Source organism: Oryzias latipes, chromosome 3 (assembly GCF_002234675.1).
Source record: "Oryzias latipes chromosome 3, ASM223467v1".
Taxonomy (NCBI): Eukaryota; Metazoa; Chordata; class Actinopteri; order Beloniformes; family Adrianichthyidae; genus Oryzias; species Oryzias latipes.
The window spans coordinates 31,153,314-31,177,622 of NC_019861.2; the positions used below are offsets into that span (position 1 = coordinate 31,153,314).

Here is a 24,309-nt window from a genome sequence, read left to right on the forward strand (position 1 = left end):
CACCATCTCTTCCCTCCTCCGTTTACGATCTTGATCACCGATTGGTCGCCGTTTGACGAGACGTGAGATCAATTTGCGGGCCCGCAGTAGCACAAATCCTCTGGATGAAACTGTTTAGAATGAAACCCTGAGTCTGTGTGGTCCCCCCCCCCCCCACACACACACACACAAGTCTGAAAATAAGGGGGTGCAAAACCCACCCCACCCCTTCCTTCTGCACCCCTTTCCATTTCCATCCAGTCTTTAAGCCTCGATTGACAGAGGAGAAAGACAGAGAGCAGTATTTTCTGGCCCGTTTTACCCCGATTGTGTCAAAGTGGTAACAGTGAATGGGCTGGAGATTGTTCACGCACTGCGGCCTGTCAATAGGAAAGCTTCAGCACCAATATATTTTACAGCCATTCCCCTTTCACGGCGCACTTGAAACCCAGCAAAGGCGCAGGTTTTTCCTGCCATTGTGATGGTAACCAGCTCTCTGTTTAAAGGCTGCTTTGCGTCCAGAGAGGTGCCAGTTTACTAAAAATACAAAAACAGATGGATGTCACGCAGTTAAAAACACCCCTAACCCCGCACAGATTGTGCGTAAAGGAAGTGTGAATTTTATGACGCACGTTGGATGAGTACAAATAGAAACATTGTAATCCAGACATTCTACTGTTAGTCTAGAAAGTTTTGCACTTTTCTTGTTCTCATCGGTCGTAGTGGATAGAAATGTGCTCCATCACGTCTGTCTTCTTTTCTGAGCATCAGTTGGTCAATCATCACTCGTGCTCATCATTGACAATCACTCCCACTTCTTGAGTGACGCATTTCTGTCTCCATCTGGTGTTCGGGCTCCTACCAGTGCAGCTGCAGGCAGAGGCATCCCATAATAAACAGAAAAAACAGCCTCTTTAGAGAAACCACACTCAACCTAATTTAAAGTGTGAATTAAAATGGAACGAATGTAAAACAATTAATCCAGGATCAAACAATTACATTCAATAATTCCGAAAGAGGATCTGCAATTCAAGCTGCCAACTGCAGAGGCGCTAATGTGCCCAAACTGCTCAGACTCATCAAAATATAAAAATAGAAAGTGGAGCTTAACTAAAGAAATATTTCTGAATACTGCTGCCATTTACAACATTATTTGTCTTTAACCCTTGTGCTATCTTAGATGACCCCACCCTTGCATTGACGTGTTATTCCTACCATGACAAAGGTGGATAAAGGTAGAAAGATTTCATGTAATCCATGGACACCAGTGAAGATCACAAATCATTGAAGAAAAAAGGTTCAGAGCACTGTCTAGTGGGTCTAGATGACCCAACTCCCAACGTTAAAGTGCCTAGGATAGCACAAGGGTTAAAAATCCTTAAATCAATTTAGTTATATTTTTTTAAATATAGTCTTATTGAAATAATTAAGCATTTGGTTTATCTGCTGAGCTGAAAGTTTGTGGACTCCAGATCTTCTTTAGAGTAGTTCTGAATCTTAGATTTCAAACAAACAGTCATTGAAATCTTGATGCATTTGGTTGATCACAGAGGTGACCAGTGGATAGTGGTAAGCACCCTGAACCTCACAATGAGAAGACCATGGGTCAAATCCCCGCTGGGATCTTTCAGAGTGGAGTTTGGATGTTTTCGTAGATTTTCTCCAGGCACTCCTCACAGTTCAAAAACATGCTTCATAGGTTAATTGGTGTCTCTAAACTGCCAAACAGTTCCAGCTAGGATATGCTCCAGTAGCCCTAAAGAGATACTATTGGTTCTAAAGATGAATGGATGGATAGATTTTATAATTTTTCTTTAAAAAAATGTGTAGTGGTTCCACTTTGCTGCTTAAATGAACTGGAAAAAGTCCATATTTTCATAAAAATTTGTTTATTGCAGTTGAAACGCAGTGTAATGCTCTGACAGAAAGACAGAGAAAGAAAAGAAAAAAAATCACAGGAAACTGCATGTTAGAGCAGCCATTTCCTCAGGAGTCTCCTCCACAGAAAAACAGCACAAAGGTTACACTTGATTATTAGTTCTATGTAGAAGTATTTTAAGTCACACTTTCTCACAAAGCAATAAAGTTTTAGTTTATGGCTTGTTTTCCACCTGTGAGTATCACCTCATGATCATAAATGACATATTCTGGCGTGGCTTTGATAGAAAAGGACTTTTTGCAGCTCGTCCCGTCACTGAGGATCGATTTCTTCGGCGTAACAACTGTGTTGTCGCAGATTTAGTGGAGCAGCAGAGTGGCACAAAAAATTGAGAAAATTGAATCAACTTCCAACAAAGTTAAAAAAAAAAAATCTGACGACAACAAAAACAAACACAACAACGGATATAATGATAGAAAACAGCCGAAGCAAAATCCCCCTCAAGTTCCTTCCTTTTGTGGTCAGAGAGGATATGTAACACTGCTGCAACCGACTGTGAGTGACTGCAAGCTTCTGCTGCGGGATGACTTTTTTGTTATATTTGTTTTCTACACAGACACCACTTGACGTATCACACCAGCTAAACGACACAAAAACCCACCAGCACGAACAGCACCACTGAGACGCCGGGGCAGATGGGACAGGGGATGGAGGAAGTGAAGATGAGGACACCACAAGACCCAGCGAGCTCATGGAAATCGACGAAGCCTGCTGTGGACAGCACGGGCGAACATTAGATACCTTCACATCTACAAGGACATTAATACTCGAATGTGTTGGATTTATACTCATACCGCAGTTACACAAGGAATATAAGTGCCGTTTCTTCTAAGTTTGTTGTCAGCACAGGCTTTGGCGTCACACAACTTTCCTACAGTGTTTGCTTTCTCTCTAATCTGGATGCAGCATATTCACAGATCTACTTGCTTTATGAGAATGCTACGTTAAATTTGGGAGTACATGCGTCTTCTCATAAATTAGCCTCTACTTTGCAAATATTGTTACATTTCATCAAGTAAATCATCTTTTGTGGCTTTTAGAAGAAATTTCCTGCAGAATTTATCAATTCAGAAAGCCTTTCTATAGGAATGTAGGTCTTTTTTAGCCTAAAATAAGACAACCTTGACATCCAAGGCACACCAAAGTTCAGAAAAAGTTAACAGATACAAATGATATGTCTAAGAAAATATTACTGCAGCATATGGGAGTTACTTTTAACCACTTTTAGTTCTTAATTTGTCTTAAATTGCCTCTTTGTGCAATTGTGTGCTTTTGTTCGGGTAGGTTCAAACAAAACCAGACAAAAAAATGTTTTAAAGTTTTGCTGGGAATAAATAAAGGGTTTCCCAAATTTAACATAACACACAATCCCAGATAAGCTTCTTCTATTTTTTTTTCTAGAGCAGCTGATCTCAATGATCCCGCTCTCATTGAAAGTGCATGTGTTCATCAGTGAAACCAGTAGCTGTGTGTCAAAGAAAAGACAACACTAGGCGGCACACATTCCCGGCACCTCTGCTGCAGGATCGCACTGATCATCTTGTGTTATTACTGGTCACATGAGGTACAGGGAGCGGAGGACACTGGCCAACAGAGGGAACAAAGGACTGGACTCACCAGACAAACTTCTATCAGAGGAGGAGTTGCTCAAACGGCAGAAATGATCCCAAAATGTGAAAAATGACATTCAGGATTTCCAGAATTTAGACTGAATTTTGTCTGGTTAAGCCCAAGATTTCCAAAGATTTCATTTTTAATACCAGTAATGAAATTTTGTGTTTCTGCCAGCTGACATTCTGCTAAAGCAATGAGAGCAGCTCTGCCTCTAATGAAGGCCTGCAAATCTGTTCTCCTGAGGCGGCAAGCTGGCCGCATCACATGAGGCTGCAGTTTTCTGTCTGCTTTTTGAGGTCTTCTAGCGTGGCCTGGGCTTTGTCCTTCAGCTGGTCGATGTCCACATTCTGGATGTTGGACAGCTGGCCCAGCACCGACTGCTTGTGCGTCTCCTCCTGGTTGTCCTCGGCGATCATCTTGGCCAGCTCTGTGGGCAGATTCACGTCGTCTCCGGCCTGCTGGATCTGGGTCTCATCCAACTCATTCTGCGGTACAGAAAAGAGTCAGACACACACTTTAACATGAAGGAAAAGAAGAATTTTAGATACCAAAATCCAAGAATAAACCCGTAATTTGGCATTGATTTACCTTTGGTAGTTTGTACTTTTCTCGAAAATGGGTTCTAACGGTGGCTCTTTCAGCTTTCTTTTGTGCAAAACAAGCTTCTCGTTCCTGTCTGTAAGGGAAAAAAAGGATAAATGCATGTTCAAAAGGACCGCTTTTGCTTTACAACACATGGATTTCAGGTTCTAAAGTGACTACAAAATGAAAACAAACATTTCATTCACTTTCAATGGGGCACACTTTAACCCTTGTGCTCCTAGGCACTTTAGCATTGGGAGTTGGGTCATCTGGACCCCACAAGACAGTGCGCTGAACCTTTGTTCCTTACTGATTTGTGATCTTCACTGGTTTCCATGGATTACATGAAATCCTCTCCACCTTTATCCTGGTAGGGATAACAAGTCAATGTAAGGGTGGGGTCATCTGGACCCATTAAGATAGCAAAAGGGACATGAATAGTATTTGGTTGGCTCTCTGTGACTCCACTAGCACAAACCACAGTGAAGGACCTATTGTAAATTAAATTAATAGCAATAAATTCTACATGAATACATCAGTAGTTGCAGAGCAAATCTTAGTCCATTTGTCCATTAAAATCCTTGGAAATGATTTGGTTGAGAGATCTGCAAGATTTAAATGAAAACACTGTAAAATCCAAGCTCAGTGGATTTTAGGAGGAATAAATGGACTTTAAAGACTTGATTTCATGACTGTTTTTGTGAAATGACACAACACATTTAAATACACTTAATTGAATTAAATTTGATGCAGAAAAAACAATGTTCTTTATTCTTATCTCGTTGCATCTTTGCAATAAACGTGTCACAAGACTTTAATCAGATCTGGATGGAGAAGGCCTTGGAGGCAGGTTTTACAGTGTCCTTTTTTAACAACAGAGCCAACAGTCGGTGGAGTAGCACAACAAATGTTTGTGTGTACCTATGTGTGTGTGTGTTGGGGGATGTGCAGAGCAGAGATGTTCCGCTCATGTTCAGGTGCTCCTAATTCAGTTTCCTGCCTATTTCAGCTCTCTTCTGGAAGATTTTTTCTTTCCCCCCTTAGGAGAAACCAACTCCTCAACTAAAAGATTGTGTTGATCTTTTAGAGCTGTTGTTTACTTTGCTCAAGCTGTGCAGAAATGTGTGTGTTCTAGCTGAAGCGAGGAGGACAACCTCTGAACAAAATGTTCCTTTAGCCACACATTAATTAAAAAAACAACAACCAAGATCGGTGCTGCAAAATGAGCAAGTATGTAGGGGTGCAATATTGTGGACATTTTTTTTTTCCTTTTTAAAATGCTAAGTATAAACCCTTGAGAAAGTATTACATCTCCTTTTCACCCTGCATTGCAAAATCTGAATCTTTAGAAAGTAAAAGAGCAAGAAAAAAATGACTTTTTCTCTCTCTTGCAAGAAAAATCATCCTAATGTTTCTTGCAAGAAAAATAACCCTACTTTAAGAAAATAGGTAGAATTTTCTTTAAATAAGAATTCGTTTTTCTTATCCCATTATTTTAAAGAAACATTTTTCAAATTTTTCAATTTATTTTTAGGGGCCCTGTTTTTGGTGTGTGTTTGTTAAACATCTTGGTTGGTTGAGTTCTTTAGGAATCAGCTGAGAAGGCTTCAGTTTTCAATGACAAAACTCTTCAAATTCTTACAAATGAAAAGTCTGAGAGTTTTGTAAAAAGTCTCCAGAATTAAAAAAAAAAACCTTCAGCTTAAAGTTGTCAAGACCTTCCTGATATTTAGAAAATGATTTGAAAAGAAAGTGGAAAAAAAAAAAAGTGGAAAAAAAGATCAGCTGAATCTTACATTTGTAATTCTGCTACAGAATGGTTACAGATCTAGGGCCCAGATTGTTGTTTTGCCTCGTATTTTAATTTATGCTGAAAGGTTATTATATTTTGTGTTATATGTTATATTATGTTATATTTTATAATATATAGTTATATTTGTGTTATATATATGTACACATTTTTGTTTTCTTTTGTAATTTGTTTTTGTGAAGAGCTGTGCCTTGCATCATTGTGTGGTTGTATCTGTTAAAAATAAATAAATAAATGAAAGAAAAGAAAAATGTCTGAAAACACTTGGATCTGACTTCAGTGGGTTAACAAATTAAATAAAACATTGTGCCTTTTAATGTAAAAAAAAAAAGTTGTCAAGAGAATCCATTGTAAACAGGCCTGGACCCCCCCCCCCCCCCATTGTAGGGTGTAATAATACATCATTCTTGGGGGGCAAGTCAGAGTATATGCTGTGAGTTTGGCGTGTCAAATCCCTCAGAGCTCCAGATGTGCATAAAAAACCATGACATCGTCATATCAGTTCATCTCTTCTTTCCTCCTTTGATCTAGTTGATATGTCTATAAGGTTTTTGTCAAATCCTTTTCCTGACACTACACCTTTTGCTTTACCGGACTTGGGACAGGCACAAGCAGCACTATCTTGTGTCCAGTTAAAGTTGCATTTGTCTGTCTATTTGTCCATTTGTCTGTCCAACCTTATGTTTTTTTTTATTTTATTTTATTTTTGTTGGGGCTTTTTGTGTGTGTTTTTTTGTACCGTAGTTTTTGTCTCTTTAGTTAGTTTGTGGGCCCCCGTGTTTTGGGGGGCAGTTATGACCCCATGCCTTGATTACAGAGTTTAAGAAGCATAAATTCACTATTTTCTTATTTTAAATCCTCTCTTCTGTAAATGCTGCAGAGTTTCGAAGCATAATTTGGTAATCCTGCAACGGCAATCAATCTTCCACCACTTTTAAACTGGTTTTAGACGGTTAGCAAAGCTATTTTTGCACATGTTCAAATCCAAGCTATTGATATAGAAAAGCTTTTGCTGGATTTCAGTCACAGCTGCTGCTATGTTAAGGTTTTTCTTCTCCAGGTTTATCTGATACCTCCTGCCAGTGTTTAACACTGATTTTGACCCATCACAGTGTGCTGCCTCCAGCAGAGGGCATCCAGTAGCTTCCAGCCCCTTTCTTCTAAACCTTTCAAAGTTTGAAGGCCTTCCTCATCAATGACCACAAGTCTGACAAAATGCCTCAGAAAATGACAAGTAGCCTTTGACAAGTTTGAGCCACGAGTGCAGCAACAAAAAGAAGAACACAGGGAAAGAAGCTGAATGTTGCACCTTTGATTGAATCAGCAGCATCATCTAAATACAGAGTGACATTGCAGGACCAGTGCTCTTCATGGGAAAACATTTCCATCCTCTGTGTCAGGAGAAGGTTGTTCTGTGTGGAGGCGCTGCACCCGTGGCCCTGCCCCTGCGATCTGGAGTTCACTTTGGATTAACGTGAGTGGGCTGAGCACCGAGGGGCCACACAGCGCTCACTTGCAGCTTTGTGTCTTCTCTCTCAAGGGCAACGGATCACCAGGGCTGTCACTGTGGCCCCGCTGCTGAGGGTGATAAAATGTCTACATGTGACATGCCTGTATGAGCAGTCTACCCCACCCCCCTACAGCCCTGTTCTGCTTCCCTTCAGTGATCTATGCTCATGTTCAGCACCTCTGACTAATGGCTCTTTGCCACTGAAGGTCACGATATGACGGAAACGCGTCTCGCCATGCTTCCTGCAGATTTCAGTAGGCTGGGCTGAGTGTTAATCCTGCCAGCATCAGGACATCACTCACACTTTAAATTTTTGGAATCAAGAGACACTTTGGACAGAAGTGTCCGTCAGAGCTGTCGAATGATGCTATGACTGAGATCCAGCCCTGAGAAAAATGAAAGCAAAGGCTAGGATCGGTTTTTGTCTGAACCAAACAGTAAGCACAGCAAACACGTCTCAAAGCAGTAGTGATGGTCCAAAATGGGGATTTGGAGTCCTGCTCTGAGGGGAGCATCACACTAATCAGCTGTGAGCGGTGTGCCCTGGAACTCTGCTTGCCAAATAACCTTGTTTTTGAATTGTGTCTTGTCTTAAGAAGAGGTAATATCAACTCACTAGGTTTAAAATCTGAAAAGTAACTTGGTAAGAATGTGATTCCAAAACATAAATTGATAGATTTTTGACTCTAGATGCAGATTTACATTATTCAAGCTTTTTCAAATATGACTGACACTTAAAAAGGAATGTTGGAATTTACCAAAAACACATCTGAAATGCTGAATGGCTGTTTGCCCTAGGAGACCGCATTCACAGCGATGGGAACATTTTTCACCCTCAGGCACGAATCCTCACAAACATTTAAAAAAAAAAAAGAATAGTTTAGGGAGTCACATCATTAAAAATGCTTCAGGATTAGCCAAAGATAAGAAACGGAGGGCTCTCTGGGCGAGAGGAGCAGCTGTTTGTGGAGCGCTCCTATTATTGCACTGATGCGTAAAGTGCGCGCGGCGCACTGAGGGCGCTCCTCCAAGTGTACATAAAAACACGTTGCGATTCGACGGCGTTGTCTGACAAATGCCGTCGATTATCATTTTATGGCTCAGTAATAAAGTTATAGGACTGTCTTACTTTTCTTCCTCTAACTGTTGCTGATATTGCTCAAATTCCTCTTGGGTCATCCCCGGAGCGCCACCTTCGGATTTTTTCTCCCCTTCAGCTTTTTCCTCCGTCAGTCCGCCTGTCAGGTTCTTCAGCTGTCCTCCTACCACATGTTTGATCATGAAAGCCATGGCTGAGATCTGAAGAGTCCCCGCTTGGATCGGCTGAAGACGTTAAAAGCTTTTGCTGGGCTCCTGGAGAGAGCGGAGGATGGAATGAGTTTAGGCAAGGGCGGCTTAACTCAGGCGTCTTGTACTAGCTGCGCGCATAAACAAATGCTGGGCTTGAAAAAAAGAAAAGCCTAAAAATACGTGTCGGAGGCTTACAGTTTCAGCACCGACGGCCCTGGTCAGCTTCGCGCACAAGGATGAAAAGGAGCGGCTCAGTGACGAGCCAACAAGTTTGGCGCTGAACTCTACCAATCCCGTCCGTCCGCAGCCTCCACTCCGCCCAATCCCACGCAACACTGAGCTGTCAGTGCGCTTGCACTGGGCGCTCTGCATCGCCGGCTGCGCGGGGATCCCGTGACTCTTGCGTCTGATTTCAACTGGACACCAAACCTGTTTCTCCCGGCTGTTTTGGTGACTTTCTGCAGGGTCACGTAAGCGCTGGTGTGTTTGTCAAAAGCTTCCCAACTGCAACCTAGTCAAATGGTTATCTGTCGGTTAAGGGCATGACTTATTATTAGCCTAATGAGTTCTGAAAAAGTGCACTCCAGAAGTGTTTGTCTGATGCGCACGAGTGTGTGTGTGTGTGTGTGTGTGGGGGGGGGGGGGGGGGGGTTGAAACGGTGGGCGCAGAGCAAGAGCAGATGGAAACATCAAACATTTACCCTACAAATCTCCATGATGCTCCCATTTTCACTCTGATCTGCAAGACACTCAAGAGGCTTCAGAAAATCAGACTCTTATGCTCATTATTGGATTTTCTCTGCTATTTACACTCAGGGTTTTGTTTGTGTGTGCATGCATGTGTGTGTGTGTGTGTGTGACATAAGGAAACTAAAGTGCACAGTTCAAAAGCTATTACAAGACGCTGCTATTTATTGACAGAGCTTCTGGAGGATGTTGTGTTCCCTTGGAAAACATCTTTCCAAATGAAAAGAAAAAAAAACAGAGAGAGAGAGAGAGACCTATATTTGTGTTTGCAAGGAGTATTTTAAAATATGTACCTCTGTGAAAATCTTGACAACCAAAGTATGGGGAAAAAAAAACAGTAACAACTTTGATCACAAGTCAACAACTTGAGCATCCCGATCCTCCCTGCAGTCTGACACCGAGCCTGGCCTACTTTCCCAGTCCCTGCGGATCAGAAGAGACAGAGAACGCCTCAGTGTCATTTTTGTCACCGGCTTAGCGAGGCCCTGGTCGCCATACCTGCTTCGCTATAAAATCTCCTTTCCAACTTCAAAGCTGCCTCTGGTGAATAGATTGCAATATATAACACAGTGAATATGATCAAACCAGCCATCTCTGTGAAATTGAATAAAGGAGATAATTTTTGCCAGACCAGCATGTTTGAACATTAACTTTTACCCTTTTGCTTTTCATGTTCACACCCATGGGATCTGTTCCAAGCAAGTAGGCCCCAATCACTTTTTTATGGATTATCACTAAGCCCTGACTACAGGTACTTTAGCAGGTCCACAGCAGAAGGGTTTTTATCCAAGTGGATGTATATTAAATACACATGAGCTTAAGGGTGAAATTCCTCCACAGTAAAGCAGGCTGCAGTCTATATGAAGAATTGTTGCTGCAGAGTTTGGAAGCTCAAAATTCAGAGCAACAGCTGTTTTTAGGATGCACCATCGTCACTGCAGTTTAGAAGAAAACGCATGCAGAGGACAGGATGAACGCCCCAAAATCTTGCCTCTTTGTTGTTTTTAAATGTAGGGCAGGTGATGGTGACATGATTACAATGGATTTGAGACATCTCTAGGAGTGTGTCAAACGTTTTGAAAGGTATTGATGAACATAGAATCATTTGACCAGGAGGACTTAATGGCCAGAAAATTGTGTTTTTGCCATTTTTGACATGTGGCATTCTTGTGACATTTTTACTTATAGGATGGAGGACATATATTAAGAGAATCAAGATCAAAATTGCCTTTCCGAGTATTTGCGTAGTCGTGATGAATTAGTGGCAAACCAAAATGGCAGTTCAAAAAAAGAGCTTATTTGTGCCATAGAAAATACGCTGAGCAGGTCATTAGCTCCCTGCTCCGCTCCATTCCGATGCATCCACTTCCAGACAAAAAGATGCATGTGCGTCTTCGTTTTCCTCATCAGAGCTGGAATCTGGCTCAGAACTGTACGGCTCGCCATTTTTGTTGCAACGGTAATGTTCGGTTGGGGGTGTGAGGGGCTGTAAGCTGGCGGGAGAGCGTGTTAACAGAGAGCTCTCAGATGGGGATCATGGTAAGGTGGGGTTGTGCAGTCCCACAACTCGGAGGTGAATTTCTGAAAAAATACTGCATTATCGGAGAAACCAAGTCTTAGACAACAACAAGATTTTAATTTAGGCTAAAAATAGTATTACCATAATTAAAAGACGCTTTCAAAATAGATCAAAAGATGATCACAGTGGGACTTTAAGCTGCTTGCAGCTCAGAGGTGATGCTACTATAGCTACAGTAAGAAAAGATATCAAATGCTTTTAAAAAAAAAACATTTTCAAATAAAATGTCTTGTATTTACAACCAAAAACAAGTGTTAACATATTTTTTATGGCTGTTTTTTAGGGCATTTTCATACTTGTTAGCTACAACAGTATGCTTTTTAATTTATTTTATGTACATGTAATTTTTAAAATCCCCTTAAGTTTAGAAGAAATTTAGTTTATAAATGAAGAGAAATGTAATCTGAAGGCAGATATATCAAAGTCTTCGAGAAAGGTTGTTATGATTAATTTAAGTCCAGTTCAGATGAATTACAGTTATATTCTATCATAAAATGCTCTCTGAATGGGGATTTGAGAAACAGAGGAGAGAAATTATTTTCTTTGAAAAGGAGAAACCTCCAGCTGCTTCTACCACAATGATCAAAGAGCACAGCAAACAACATTATACAAAATCTGTTCCTAGAAAGAAAAGACAAAGTGTCTTGTTGTCACATTTGACTCCACAATGGAGGAGCTGGAAAGCTAAAGACTTCCATTTTAATTTTGGAAAATTTAGAAAAAAACAAATAATCCTGCCGACTGAAAACCCTGAATCTATCAGATAAATATGATTTAAAGCAGCTTAATGCAAATCTTCTAATAAGTACACACCACATCCCTCTATACTGCACAATACAGCAGCAAAAAATAAACAAGCTAGCGATAAAAACACGCGCACACATGAATTCTGTCCAATTTAATCCAAGTGAAATCCAATTATAATCCAGTTCAGCTATGTTAGATTGAACAGATTGTTGTATTTAAATTTAAGAAACTGTGCATGATTCCCCCCTGAGTATGCACATGGTGACAGTGAAGAGCAATGATTTTTGAAAGACTCACTCTGATGAAAATCCTGTTTTTAACATGCTCTGCTAGCAGTAATCTGATGCTGGTGGACACATATTTTGAACATTCAGCTCAAAAAAGCAATTTTCTTAGCATTTCTTAAAATTCAAATTATTGTTAAACAGGAGCAGAGGAAAAAATTCAGTTTGAAAAAGATCGTATTTGTGACGTACAAAACACTTTGGGTTGGTCCCAAGCTCCCTGCTCCGAGCTCTCAGCAACAGGAAGGGCAATTCCTCTCTCTGGTTTCTTCTTTTTTTAACATTTCTGTTTGATTTCTAGAAATTACTTTTTTTTCTTCTAAATTTCTCCTTCTTATTTGACACGACGCAATACTGGATATGCTTTGTATTAAGTAATTAGATTTGGAAATGGTTTATTTCAAGCAATCAAAACTAAAATAAAGCTAAATTAAACAAACAGCAGAAATATTCATCTCTACACAGATCAAGACTTATTATAATCAGTCGTGACCGTGATTGGAAAATACATATGATTACATCCACATACTTGTAAATAATTCAGTTGTTACTCTAAATCCCAAAAAGACACATTCACTCTTGTGTATATATACAGAATATGACAAATGAGACAAATATTAAGTTTGTCAAGAGGAGCTTAAAATTGTTTTTTAATAAAAGTTATTAGTATATGGACATTGAAAAGACATTTGAAAAAAAAAACCTCAACAGTCAAAGCTAAATCAGCGATTCCCGTAGTGCCTAGCTTTTTTTGTTTTCTTACTGTGTTCAGTTTTTTTTTAACATTTCATGATGATTTCGGGAAATTACTTTAATTTTCTGAAATTTTGTGTCATTTTCTAAAATTGTGTTTTACTTTCTGTAATGTTATTTCCATTTCTAAAATGCAATGCCTTTTTCTTTTTATTTATCTTAAATGTCATTGTTATTTGGAATGTTTTTGCATTGAAGGATTTGTTTGTTGGCACTTCAGGGCCATCGTAGGTTATAGATAAAGTCAAGTTATAGGTAAAAGCCTAGAAAACAACAAATAAAATAATTAACGTTTAAGGATATGCCTATCCAGCCCTGTGACAGTCTGGCAAGCCCTTCAGGGTGCATACCACCTTTCCACTACAGTGGCTGGGATAGGCTCCAGCAACTCTGTGGCAACCAAAAGGGGTGAAGCAGGTGTCAAAAATGGAGGGATGAATCGAAACATGCCCATCTAATTTGTAAAATAAAAAAGAAACAATTCATGCCTGCGTTTGTTTCCAATTCCAAAAAAAAACATTCTTCCGTATTTTCTTTTTTCATATAAGGGGATTCTAAATTAAGTCGAGTCCTACATTTAATGGTGTGAACTGGTAAAATACAGCATGTAGGGGTAAACTGAGAGCAACGCTTTGAAAGAATCTCAAAAAAATGCTGAAATAAGTGATGCAGCTTTAATCATTTGGCACCTTTCATGTCTTTCTTGACACATCATACTTTGCCAAACAGCAACCAAAAATACAGCCCTGCAAAAAATGGAAGCGAGAGAAGGATGCAATAAGCTGCTGTGATTTAATACAGGGCACATGACATTGACAGGAAACCTTCACCATCAAATGCAGAGGAAAAAACAAACACACACACACTCACATTGCATGATTTAAAAATAGGCTCCTTGTTGCAGCCTGTGCTCAGTTCATGTTACCCTCTGCTCAGCTTTGACCGTTGCACGGTCACAGTGTGCAGTCCATCTTACCGTTAAGCATACATGAAGCACATTTGCATTCAGCATGACGCATTCATGCATGTAGCTGCACAAAGAAAATGTGTTAACCCCATTTCTAAATTTCCTTTTTGATACGACAACAAAGGGTTAAAAAGGCTGAATGGTAATTCTGTGCATCGTTCATGGCAAATATAATCTGCTCAATACAAACATGGATTAAATCCAAGGGAGCAGAAACAAAAGGCTGGACAGGCGTGACATGCTGTGGTAGTCGTGAGCCAGGAGCGATGGCAGCGTGAGTCAACATAACCGAAAGCATCCTGCTGGCTTCTGCCCAGTCTCACTTCCAACCCGGTTACACTTGATCTTCCAGGATTAGGAGGCTGTGTGGGAATGGAGGGGGAGAGGGGCTTATGTACAGCATCCCTTATGCCTGCTGATCCTTAGAAGCAGAGTTTTACACCTTTGTTTCGGCAGACGTGGCTTAGAATCAAACAAACGTTCCCCGCGGCAAACAATTTTCACATTTGGGGAGTGCTAATGCAGAAGGGGCCTGATGCCATTTTCAAAGCACAGTCTGGGAGGCCTGTCAGGTGTGTGGCGTCCCCTTGAGAGATGGAAAATGTCACACGGATCACATGGGGAGCGAAAAGAGCTTTCATTGACAAAACGTTCCCTTTGTTTCAAGAAATGAGCGGCCTTTTCTCTGGCTGCATCATAGCCTGACCTGGGATGAGACTGACAGGTGGGGCCACAGCAGCTCGGCACCATACGGTGGCAAGCAAGCGTCCCCAGTGGAAGCGCTTGATGCCCTGCAGGCTGTCTGGAAGGTGTTGACCCAAACCACATGGCAGCACCGCAACTGTCCTCCCAGCTAACATCAGGTGGGATAAATACAACAGCATTGATTTATTCCTTCTATTTTAAGGTGCAGCAAACAGAGGACAATCTGGATCTTATTCACACAGGTTATGAGGGAGAGAAACATGCCCCCCCCCCTCCCCTCTGAGTTTCTCTGCTTGTACCCGAGTACAGGAGAAGCAGATGGAATTTCGTCTGTGCTGCTTATACATAAAATATTGCATTAAAAAAACGTAATGAAACATCTCATTCCAGAAGCCGCACCTCGGCTTCACTGGATAATCCACAGAACTCGCTGCCAGCCACTTTCAGAGGGGCTGTTTCCTCGGTAGAAAGTAGTTCAAATGGAAACTTGACAGCAAAATCTGTGGATTATCTCGGGTAACTGGGACACCTTTTTTTTTTTGGAAAGAGATGTTACTGTGAAACACAATTTTCTCTCAGTGTTTTAAGCTTCTATAAAGAGGTGGAGGTTTCCTTTGTTCTGCTTCGGAAGCTCCTGCAGACCTGCAACAACACACAGTCTGCATTTATTCATTTCACCCATGGAAGCCATGAACGTTGAGTGAGATGTTGTTACCTCTTCTCCGCTTCAGTAAACAGTGATTCAAAAAAAGTTTTTTTTTTAATTGCAATTTTGAAAATTATTTCAATGTTCAGATCTGAAAAATTCATTTTTTTGCAAAAAATATAGTACGTTTAAAGACCCACTTTGATAATAAAAACAAGTTTTAAAAAGTTTTTTTTATGGAGGACTAATATAAAGAAAATTAAGTTGAGTACTTCTTTTTTTTCCCCAAATGTCTGTGAATCAGGAGCAGACAAAAAAAAGGTGTTGGAAAAAGCTTGTAGGAGTGGCGTAGAAACTATAACACCAAGCCTCTAGCTCGCTGCTCTGCTCCATTCTGATGCATTCACTGGCATCTGGCTCAAAACTGTACAACCGGATAGCCCCAGCACTGCTCGCCATCTGTGTTGTAGCGATTATGTGAGGTTGGGGGTGTGAGGGTCTGTAAGCTAGTGGGAGAGAGTGTAAACAGAGGGATGATGGGAATTGGGGGCAGGCGGTCCCACCCACAACTCAGAGGCAAAATTCTAATGAACTCCTGCTGGTCTGTAAAAACTGTGTCCTAGAAAAGGATTCAGGTTCTTAGTTTTGCCTAATAATGGTAATCGTAGTTAAAAGACGACTTGGAATACTTTAAAAATAGATCATAATGATTGGAGTGGGACTTTAAAGTGTGTTACTTTGAGTAAATGCAGCTTAAAATTTAAGTCACAATTACTATTATATCACAAAAGTAAATATTTACATCTGTATTTAGTTGCATTTGATTGGTTTTAGAGTCAATGCTTTTACACAGCCTTTTCAGCATCTGAGCAAGTCTTTTAACTGAGAGAAAATACATGTATAAGGGAAAAGAGTGGTAACTGGGAGGAGGAGACCAGTCTGGGATTACTCTAAAGCTTGGCACTGGCGCCACAGAAAGTGTGAAAAGAACTCGCCAAGAGACACATTCAGTGACAGAATTCACAGCAGAAAAACATGCAGATCAAACGTGAGAAAGATGAAACGCAAATGTTCAGAGGACTGAAGCTGAAATAGGTTGTGAAACAGAGTGTGAAAAGGTAAAAAAAAAAAAAAAAACGTTCAAAACGATTTGCAGCCTCCTCTGAAATGCAATAAGATCCGGACAAAAAGAAAATAAAGCGCCACAGAATGTGATAATGTGGTTCTGAATGCTGTTATGAATCATCTCTCAAGAGGAAAGTGTGAGATATTTAAAGCTAAAATACTCAGAGCTGAAGTTGTCAGTGACGCTGGTAACAAGACCAAACATATATCTCTTAGAAAAGGAAAGCCAAGGATAAAAGCTGTCACTCTGAGACAGCACAGCCCAGCAGGCCTGAAAAGGCTTTCCACTTTGTTACAACTTCTCCAAAACATTGAATTCCTGTTAGATTATTTTCAGTCCTTTCTCGTAGATTTATGTTGTTGTTTTTTTTGTGTACAGTTTTGTGAGCTCCAGAGTGATGATTTCCATTTTTCCCTTGTGTTGCTGGAAGAATCACCACCTATAAATACATCTTTGCAATCAGCTGATCTCATGAGGAGTGTTGCAATACATTCAAAACTATGTTACCATTTTCCATGATCAACTCATTGTTAGTGTTAGATTTGTGTTTATTACAAAGTTCTTTGCAATTTGTACATTAATGATAGAAGACTAATCTCACAGGGCACACTCAAATAAATTAATTTATGCACACAGACAGGTACACAGGAGCTTTACATAACCAATATTATTGCAGAGGGGTGTAAAAACAGTCTTTTTGTGCAAAAGTAAGTAAGCAGGTGGGAACGAATGTGTGCTTCTTATAGTGTACCTTGATCACAATGAATGCTCCAGCAAAGGCAAGAGGCCCGGCCCCCCACACCCCAGAGGCCAGTGGCAGACAGCGCACCTGCCCGGTTGATCCAGGGACCCAAGAGCCCCTCCCCCCTGTCAGACGAAGACCTGGGAACAACCACCCTTACCCGCACCGGACCCCCACCACGGAGATGGATCTGGAGGACCCGACCCGGCAGCCCCTCGGCCGAGGAGTATGAGGATAATGGTTGCAAAACAGGACTGCTTGTGGTTCCTAGAATTAATAAAAGTACAGTTGGAGGTAGAGCGTTTAGCCACCAAGCCCCTGTTTTATGAAATAAACACCCAGCTCATGTAAGAGAGGCCGACACAGTTTCTACTTTCAAAGTAAGACTGAAAACATTCCTCTTTGGACAGGCTTATTGTCAGACTAGCTAGTGTTCAGAGAATATTTACCTTACTGTTGATTTGTTTAAATGAAACTTCACAACAATAAAAGTTGTTGGTAGGCTGCTAGAAGTTTGAAGCTGGGGAAACTATGGTGCACTGGGGTTCTGCCCTTTATCCTCGCCCACTTCTACTCTCCTTCTCTCCTCTATTCTTGATCATTACTTATTTAGTTTTTCATGCCTCTGTTTGGTGCAGTGCGATTCATGTACTGTCCCTCTTTTCCCTCTCCCCTCCTGGGGAGTGGGAGTGCTTCCAGATTCCAGGTGGCTCATCCGTGCTCCTGTTCCTGACCGTGTACCTTGTCTCTGGCTTGCCTCTACTACTGCTCCTACACCTGGCTGTTGATCCTGTCTCCGGCTCGTCTCACGCCCCGGCCATCCCCCAACTTCCTTTGGATGAAGATTATTTGCTGGACTTTAAATATGTTGTAGAGTTAGATAAGAACATTCTTCTCTATGAGTTCTGGTACACCGCCTGTCCATCCTGGGGGAGGATTCCTCCTTCATGTGGACACCCCTGAGGCTTCTTCGTTTTTTTTGGAATCAGCCTATTTTTTATTTTATTTCATTTTTTAGGAGTATTTCCATACCGCGAGGGGGGATCTAAGGGCATGGATGCCAGTTTAGTTTAGTCTGTTTATTTAAAGTTTAGTATTCTCCTATTGAATTCTATGCATTTATGATCCTTTTTGATAGTATGTTTACCTTACAATGACCGGTATGAAACCCATGGAGACGACTGTTGTTGTGAATTTGGGCTAGATAAATAAAATTGAACTGAATTGAATTGGCAGATTTTCCCCATCACCATCCTGTCTGTCTGGATCTGGAAGTCCCACAGACTTTGCTCTCTCGTTCTTTACCACTTTTGGAGGCGTTTCCCATTTTTCCAGGCCATATTCCACACACACATACGTGTCCATACCATTCCAGCCACTAAACCTGTATGCTTCCCCTGCCAGCGTCTTCCACCCTGCAGTTATGTGCTGGATTGTCTCAGGTGCCTCTTTACACAGCACACAGTTTGGGTCTTGTCTGGTGTGGTAGAAACCTTGTTTGTAAATAAAATAAAAAAAAAGACAAGAAAAGACTTTTAACAGCCTTAAATATGCATTTTTAGTTTGCATTATTCCACTGTCTCTGCAACACAGCACATGTGAGGAAAGGCGGTTTCCTGTCCTGTCATGACAGTTCTTTAATTAAATGTCTACACACAGCCCTGACCTCCACTTCACCAAAAAACCCTCACCTCATCCATCACCGGTGCTCCTGAATGCCAGCATATCTTTGCAGCCAGTTTGCAGAGAGGGGAGGTTGTCATAGAATGAAATCTTTATCTAAACAGCACTTTACCAGAAAATAAGATGCATGTGCATGTAACACTGTATTAATTGAAGCACTGCAATTCTAACAAGTTGAGAAAACCAACAATAAGGTGCAGATTAATTTATCATATTTTTCTGCAAACCCCAATGAACTAATTAATCAGGCAAATCAGTGTTTTAAGTCCCACTCTGATCCTCTTTTAATCCATTTTAAACGGGTTTCCTGTGGTCTTCTAATTATGGTTATATCGTTTTTTTAGACAAAAATCAAAAACGTGTCATTTTCTAGGACATTTTCTGCAGAGCAGCAGGAATTTATTAAAAATTCACCTCCGAGTTGTGGGCAGGACTGCTGGCATAGAGTAAGCCTGCCTCCCTTCCCATTATCCATCTGTTTACGTGCTCTCCCACTAGCTTACAGCATCTCACAACGCCAACCTAACATTACAGGTGCAACAAAAATGGCGAGCAACATTGGAGCTACCCAGCCGTACAGGTATGAGTCAGAAGTCACCTCGGACAAGGAAAAAGACATTTATGGATCTATTTGTCTACAAGGGGATGCATCAGAATGGAGCAGAGAAAGTAGCTTGTGGCCCGCAGTTGTAGGTCCTACATCCCCAGTTACAAGCTTTTTCAAACAGCATTTTTCTGTCTGCTCTGGATTCACAATGATTTGAATAAAGAAATAATCAGAAATGCAGTTTTAAATTTTGTATACGCTCTCAATCATGAGAAAAATTCCACAAAAACATATTAAAAAACCCCAAAACACAATTTTCATTGGAGAGGGTCTTTTAAAAAAAAAGGGGCAATAGCAACTTTAATTCTTCATGTGAGAATTTACTCTTTATATAGTTTTATGAACCTTAAAAATGAACCTGCTTTTCAACAAAAAGAGTGAAAGTGAATTATCGTTATATTGGAGATATAAAAGTGCATGTAACACAAGAAAAACATTGATTTATTCAGTGCTGTTTTGGAAAAGAAGAGATCACATGACCAATAGCAGTTCACATTATGTGTACATGGCTGGCTGCTTTAGCCCCCAGGTGCTTTTCATTACCCTCCTGCATCTTCCCACCTCCCCCCCCCCCCCCATTCTAACCACCCTCCCTCAAATCCCTGCACCCCCCCCCTTCCCTGATTTAGACCTCTTGCCTGAGAGCAACATCGGCACACAATAGGCTAGTTCTGGGTGAGCTTAAGTGGAAGGAGAAAACCAGAAAATTCTCTTTCATGAATAGATGCAAACAAACAGAGGAGTTAGGGAGACCAGGCAAGTGAAGGATGAGAAAATGCGGGGGGAAGAAGAGGAGGCGCTGAGGAGACTGATGATGGTTTTAAGAACAAAATCATCTTTGGACAACAAACTTTTTTTTTACTGACATTAATGACTCAATACTATGCTGCACTTAATCTCATGTGATTTTATCCAGGAATTTTTTTTTTTTTTTTCAGAGGAGAGGCCCTCAGTTTCCAAATACTCATTAACACTCGGCCCGGAGCTTTATTTAAAGCTTTGAAGGATTTTCATTTTGTTAATGTCCCCTACACCCTGTCACCATTTTAATAATGTATGCAGGGATAAAAATATCCACACAAAGTCCACTAATCAAGCAACAGGGAAATTTTCTCAAGGTGGAAAATTACATTTTACTCCTTTAAATAAATACATGTAATTGCTGAAACTTGTTTTTCAAAAAAAATGTTGGTAAGTACATTTGCGTGGATCCTTTGCTTGTTATATTTTATATTGCAATCCAAGAAAATCCATTAGAATATATGTGGAAATATTTTGTGATTCCACAGAAAATGCTTCAAAACTGTTTTTAAGACTGACTATTTCATAACTTTTAAGCTTTTTTATGCCATGGTCAGGGTGAATTCTCAATTCTGATTGCCTGCTTGGTGTGGATTTAAAAATGATAATGGACAGTGATAATGTACACCTAAAAAAGAAGTTCCGGTCACGTAGCTTAAATGTTCTATATCACTGCGCTGGCATCTTTGACACAAACCCTTGCTACATCATCTGGACAAAAACAAGCGGTAAGAGGTGAACTTTCTCTCTAAACTGATGCTTTATTTAGCACATCGTGACTATCAGCATATAAATCACTCTCCTTTGCAGTTGAGGTTGGTGGTGGCTCAGCTATTACATGACAACGAGCCGCACCACGTATCAAATAGTCCCTTTTTTGTGAAATAACAATAATAAAGTACTAATATTTTTGTAAACACTTTTGTAAGTGACCATGGTATTAGCGGAAAGATACCCCTCGAGGTGTCCATTATCAGAAATTATATCATGGGTAAATACTCGATTTTGATTGGCTGCTGGATGTGCATTAAAAAGTGATAATGCACCGTGATAACCGCACGCACCAAAAAGTAGTTCGGGTCACACATCTTAAATCTTCTGTCTCACTGCGCCAGCTTCTTTAAAACAACCTTTAGCTTCATCATCTGGACAAAAACAAGCGGTAAGAGGTGAACTTTCTCTCTGAACTGACGCCATGACAGGGCGAAGCACCATGTAACAAATAGTCTGCTTTTTGTGAAAGAAGCGATGCAAATCGGGAAAAAAAAAAACAAGAATTAAGGACTGAAAATTGGTGAATATTTATTTCTTTTGTAAGTGACCATGGTATAAGCGGGTTGATAGCCTATGAAGTGTGCATTTTCACTTTTTAACCCACTTCGCGTCAGATGGTTCAGGCTTCCACGGCGTGGGTTAAAAAGTAATAATGCATGCTTCGTCGGCCATTAACCCTTACATAATGGACACCTCGTCAGGCATCGCCACTTACAGATTTGAAGACAGTATCATTAACCCTATGTAACCACTCATGTCATAGTTGATATGCATTTCTGAGGGATAAAACTTGGTCCAAGTATTCAGAAAATCCCAGATGTTGATAAGTGTTTCAGTCTTTCAGTCAGCTTGGACCAGCGAATATGAATAATGATGCTGCTAAACGGGACAGATAACGATACAACTCAACTAGAAGCCTGTTTATTTATGGTAAACCAAGATTTTACTGTCACCACTCTCTTGAAACAAGATTATCCAACAACACAGGATCCAATCAACATCACACACACATATAAAGAACCACATAGCAGACTCTTTCCATAAACTCCACACAGGGAATTTAGAATAAATGAAAACTCCGAAGCAACAAAATCAAGGACCTCAGAGGAGAGGATATTTTCAACTCTTTGTGTTTGTGCTTCTGTTTTGCTGAGATGTGGCGGGCAGCTGCAGCTCTGCACAACCAGCAGCTGGAAACTGTCAGAAGTTGGCCTGTGGAGCAATGCATGCACCATAGAAAGTTTGGCATCATAACTCTTCTCTGTGTCTGCCTGAACACATGATTTTCATATTTCAAGCTGCATGTAACTATATTCAAAAGAAACAATAAAGGTTTCATTTTGAACACTCAGGTGCCCAAACATGTTTGCATAAATTGTGGCTTCAGGTCAAAGATGTCCTGGTATATACTATTTTGCTGAGATCCATTTTGATGCAATTTCATCTTAGAATTTATAGGCCACAGTGTGATGCTTCTCTGTGCATCTTATCTTCTTTTGACCCCGAGTTCTCCCTGCAGCCTGGCACCCCATCTGCTTTGACAGCTACAGCTTTATATCTCCTCTGACCCACATGCACTGACACACTGACTGCAAAGACGCACACTGGCGACTCTTAACTACATCTCTCATGCTTGCAGCACCAACTGTTTTGGCTCAGAGCATCTATATGTCTTTCTTAAAGCCAAACAGGAACACTGTTTTTATACTCCTCTCCCTCGAGTACCATCATGCCAGGGACATGCATCCTTTTGTCCTTGTTATGTAAGCCACAAGCCCCCCTCCTCCCCCAACAGAATAAAAAGTTATGACAGAAGTTATGACCCTGAGTCTATGCCGTCGTCCTATGTCCTGCTTCCCCATCTACGCAGACAGAGGCCGTGCCGTCACTGAAAACGTGACGTCTCCCAGCGTAGTCACGTGTGGTTGAGTCACAACAGATCTGTGCTTGTTTTTTTGCGTTCAAAATAAACCCAGTCTGTTTACACCGAGAACACCCACTCCCTCGGTTTGACCTCGGAGAGCCCACTCTGCAGAGCTGTGAGGTGAAAAGCAGAAAACACGGGCAGGAGAAAAAAGAAAAAAGAAAAAAGGCTGCCTCAGGAGCAAACCCAGTTTTTGGAATTTATTAAATTTCCTTTCAGAATATGATGAAGATCATGAGCCTGCTGCCCATCCAGACCACTCCGTCTGCCATACTGACCCATCTACCACCAAAATACTCATTGAGTTGGCCTGTGTGCTCATCTGCATCAGCGTACAGCTTCATCATGTATCCACTCGGGCAGTGATGTTTAATCGCCTCAGTGGACCCAGGGATGACTGAACCTTTTTGGGTTTGGCCAGATTGGGTGCAGGAGATACCACTGTGTGCAGAGATGTGTTCTAGATTGGATGTGCTATGAATAGATGTCTGACATTTGTAGTGACTCACACAAATTTACATTTCCCAGTCTCTGTGCTGAATTTTGACCCCTGAACCGTTTTCTGTCAGCAGTCTGCCAAATGTCAGCATCTGGACATGTGTTGCAGCTAACCGCACCTCCCCACATACACACTCTTGTTGTACCTCTCATAAACAGATGAGTTTTCACAAAACCGCTGCACCTTCCCAGATGACCTTGGGCCTCACACATGGCGGCTTCCGAGTTCCAGCTCTCCTCAGAGGCTTCACATTTGTTAACAGAAAATGTGAGCGAGCTTCGAGAGGCTGCGCTGAGCCTGAAGAGACATGGGAGCATGAGTCAGTGTGTCCGTGTGCATGTGGAGGTGGGGCTAATCGTCCTCATCCTGTCACTTCCTGTGTTCTTCTGTCTGCTCAGGACCTGGAATGAGTGTTCACAAAAACACGGTTCAGATCTACTGACAAATCCATCAGCTGTCTTTGTTTTTTCAAATAAATTATTTTACAAATGTGTCAAAACTGTAAAGCAGCTGAGAAGGACCAATCCCTCTGAGTGGTACCGCTTGAGGGGAAAAAAAAAACAAAAAAAAAACATACTGGTCAAATCTGTTTTTCTTTTTATTAAATGCAACTACCACTAGGCTCTGCAGAAACCATTTTGAAGAGGTTGAATCTGACAATTTTTTTTGCGTCATAACCTGAAGGTGAAATGGATTTTGAGAGCAAATTGGAGAATTTTGAGGTTAAGAATGCAACCTCACAATTCCCTATTTTTGGAAATTTCAATGGATAAACTTAATGGAAGTAATGAAGAATTCTCTAATGCAATCTCAACCCACTGATGTCTATTGATGAAAATATGCAAAAAAAGACGAAAAAACCCTTTGGCTCCAGAATGACTTGTTTAGTAATTTTACGAAATCCAAAACATAAGTGTTTTTCTATTTTCCTAGCTTGAAATAAATTAAAAAGTCAAGGGATTAACAATTTACAAGCTGATGGTTCCAAATATTTAGGGCCA

General features: G+C 40.8%; 1 protein-coding gene across 1 annotated transcript; it reads right to left on the reverse strand.

The window, feature by feature from the left end:
* Positions 1 to 1,848: 1,848 nt before the first annotated feature.
* Positions 1,849 to 9,145, reverse strand: LOC101167694 (complexin-3). Its single transcript, XM_011493811.3, has 4 exons — positions 8,920 to 9,145; positions 8,564 to 8,787; positions 4,121 to 4,208; positions 1,849 to 4,017 (listed from the first exon to the last, which is right to left on the reverse strand). The coding sequence occupies exons 2-4, from the start codon at positions 8,722 to 8,724 to the stop codon at positions 3,793 to 3,795; spliced, it is 474 nt and encodes a 157-aa protein (XP_011492113.1). The 5' UTR covers positions 8,725 to 8,787; positions 8,920 to 9,145; the 3' UTR covers positions 1,849 to 3,792.
* Positions 9,146 to 24,309: the final 15,164 nt, after the last annotated feature.

What these genes read in the sequence shown, in the direction of transcription:
- LOC101167694 (XM_011493811.3), bottom strand. Translation starts at nt 8,724, where the DNA reads ATGGCTTTCATGATCAAACATGTGGTAGGAGGACAGCTGAAGAACCTG. An exon ending in CAACAGTTAGAGGAAGAAAA is followed by an intron (nt 4,209 to 8,563) that starts GTAAGACAGTCC and finishes TTTCCCTTACAG; the next exon opens with ACAGGAACGAGAAGCTTGTT. An exon ending in AAAAGTACAAACTACCAAAG is followed by an intron (nt 4,018 to 4,120) that starts GTAAATCAATGC and finishes TCTGTACCGCAG; the next exon opens with AATGAGTTGGATGAGACCCA.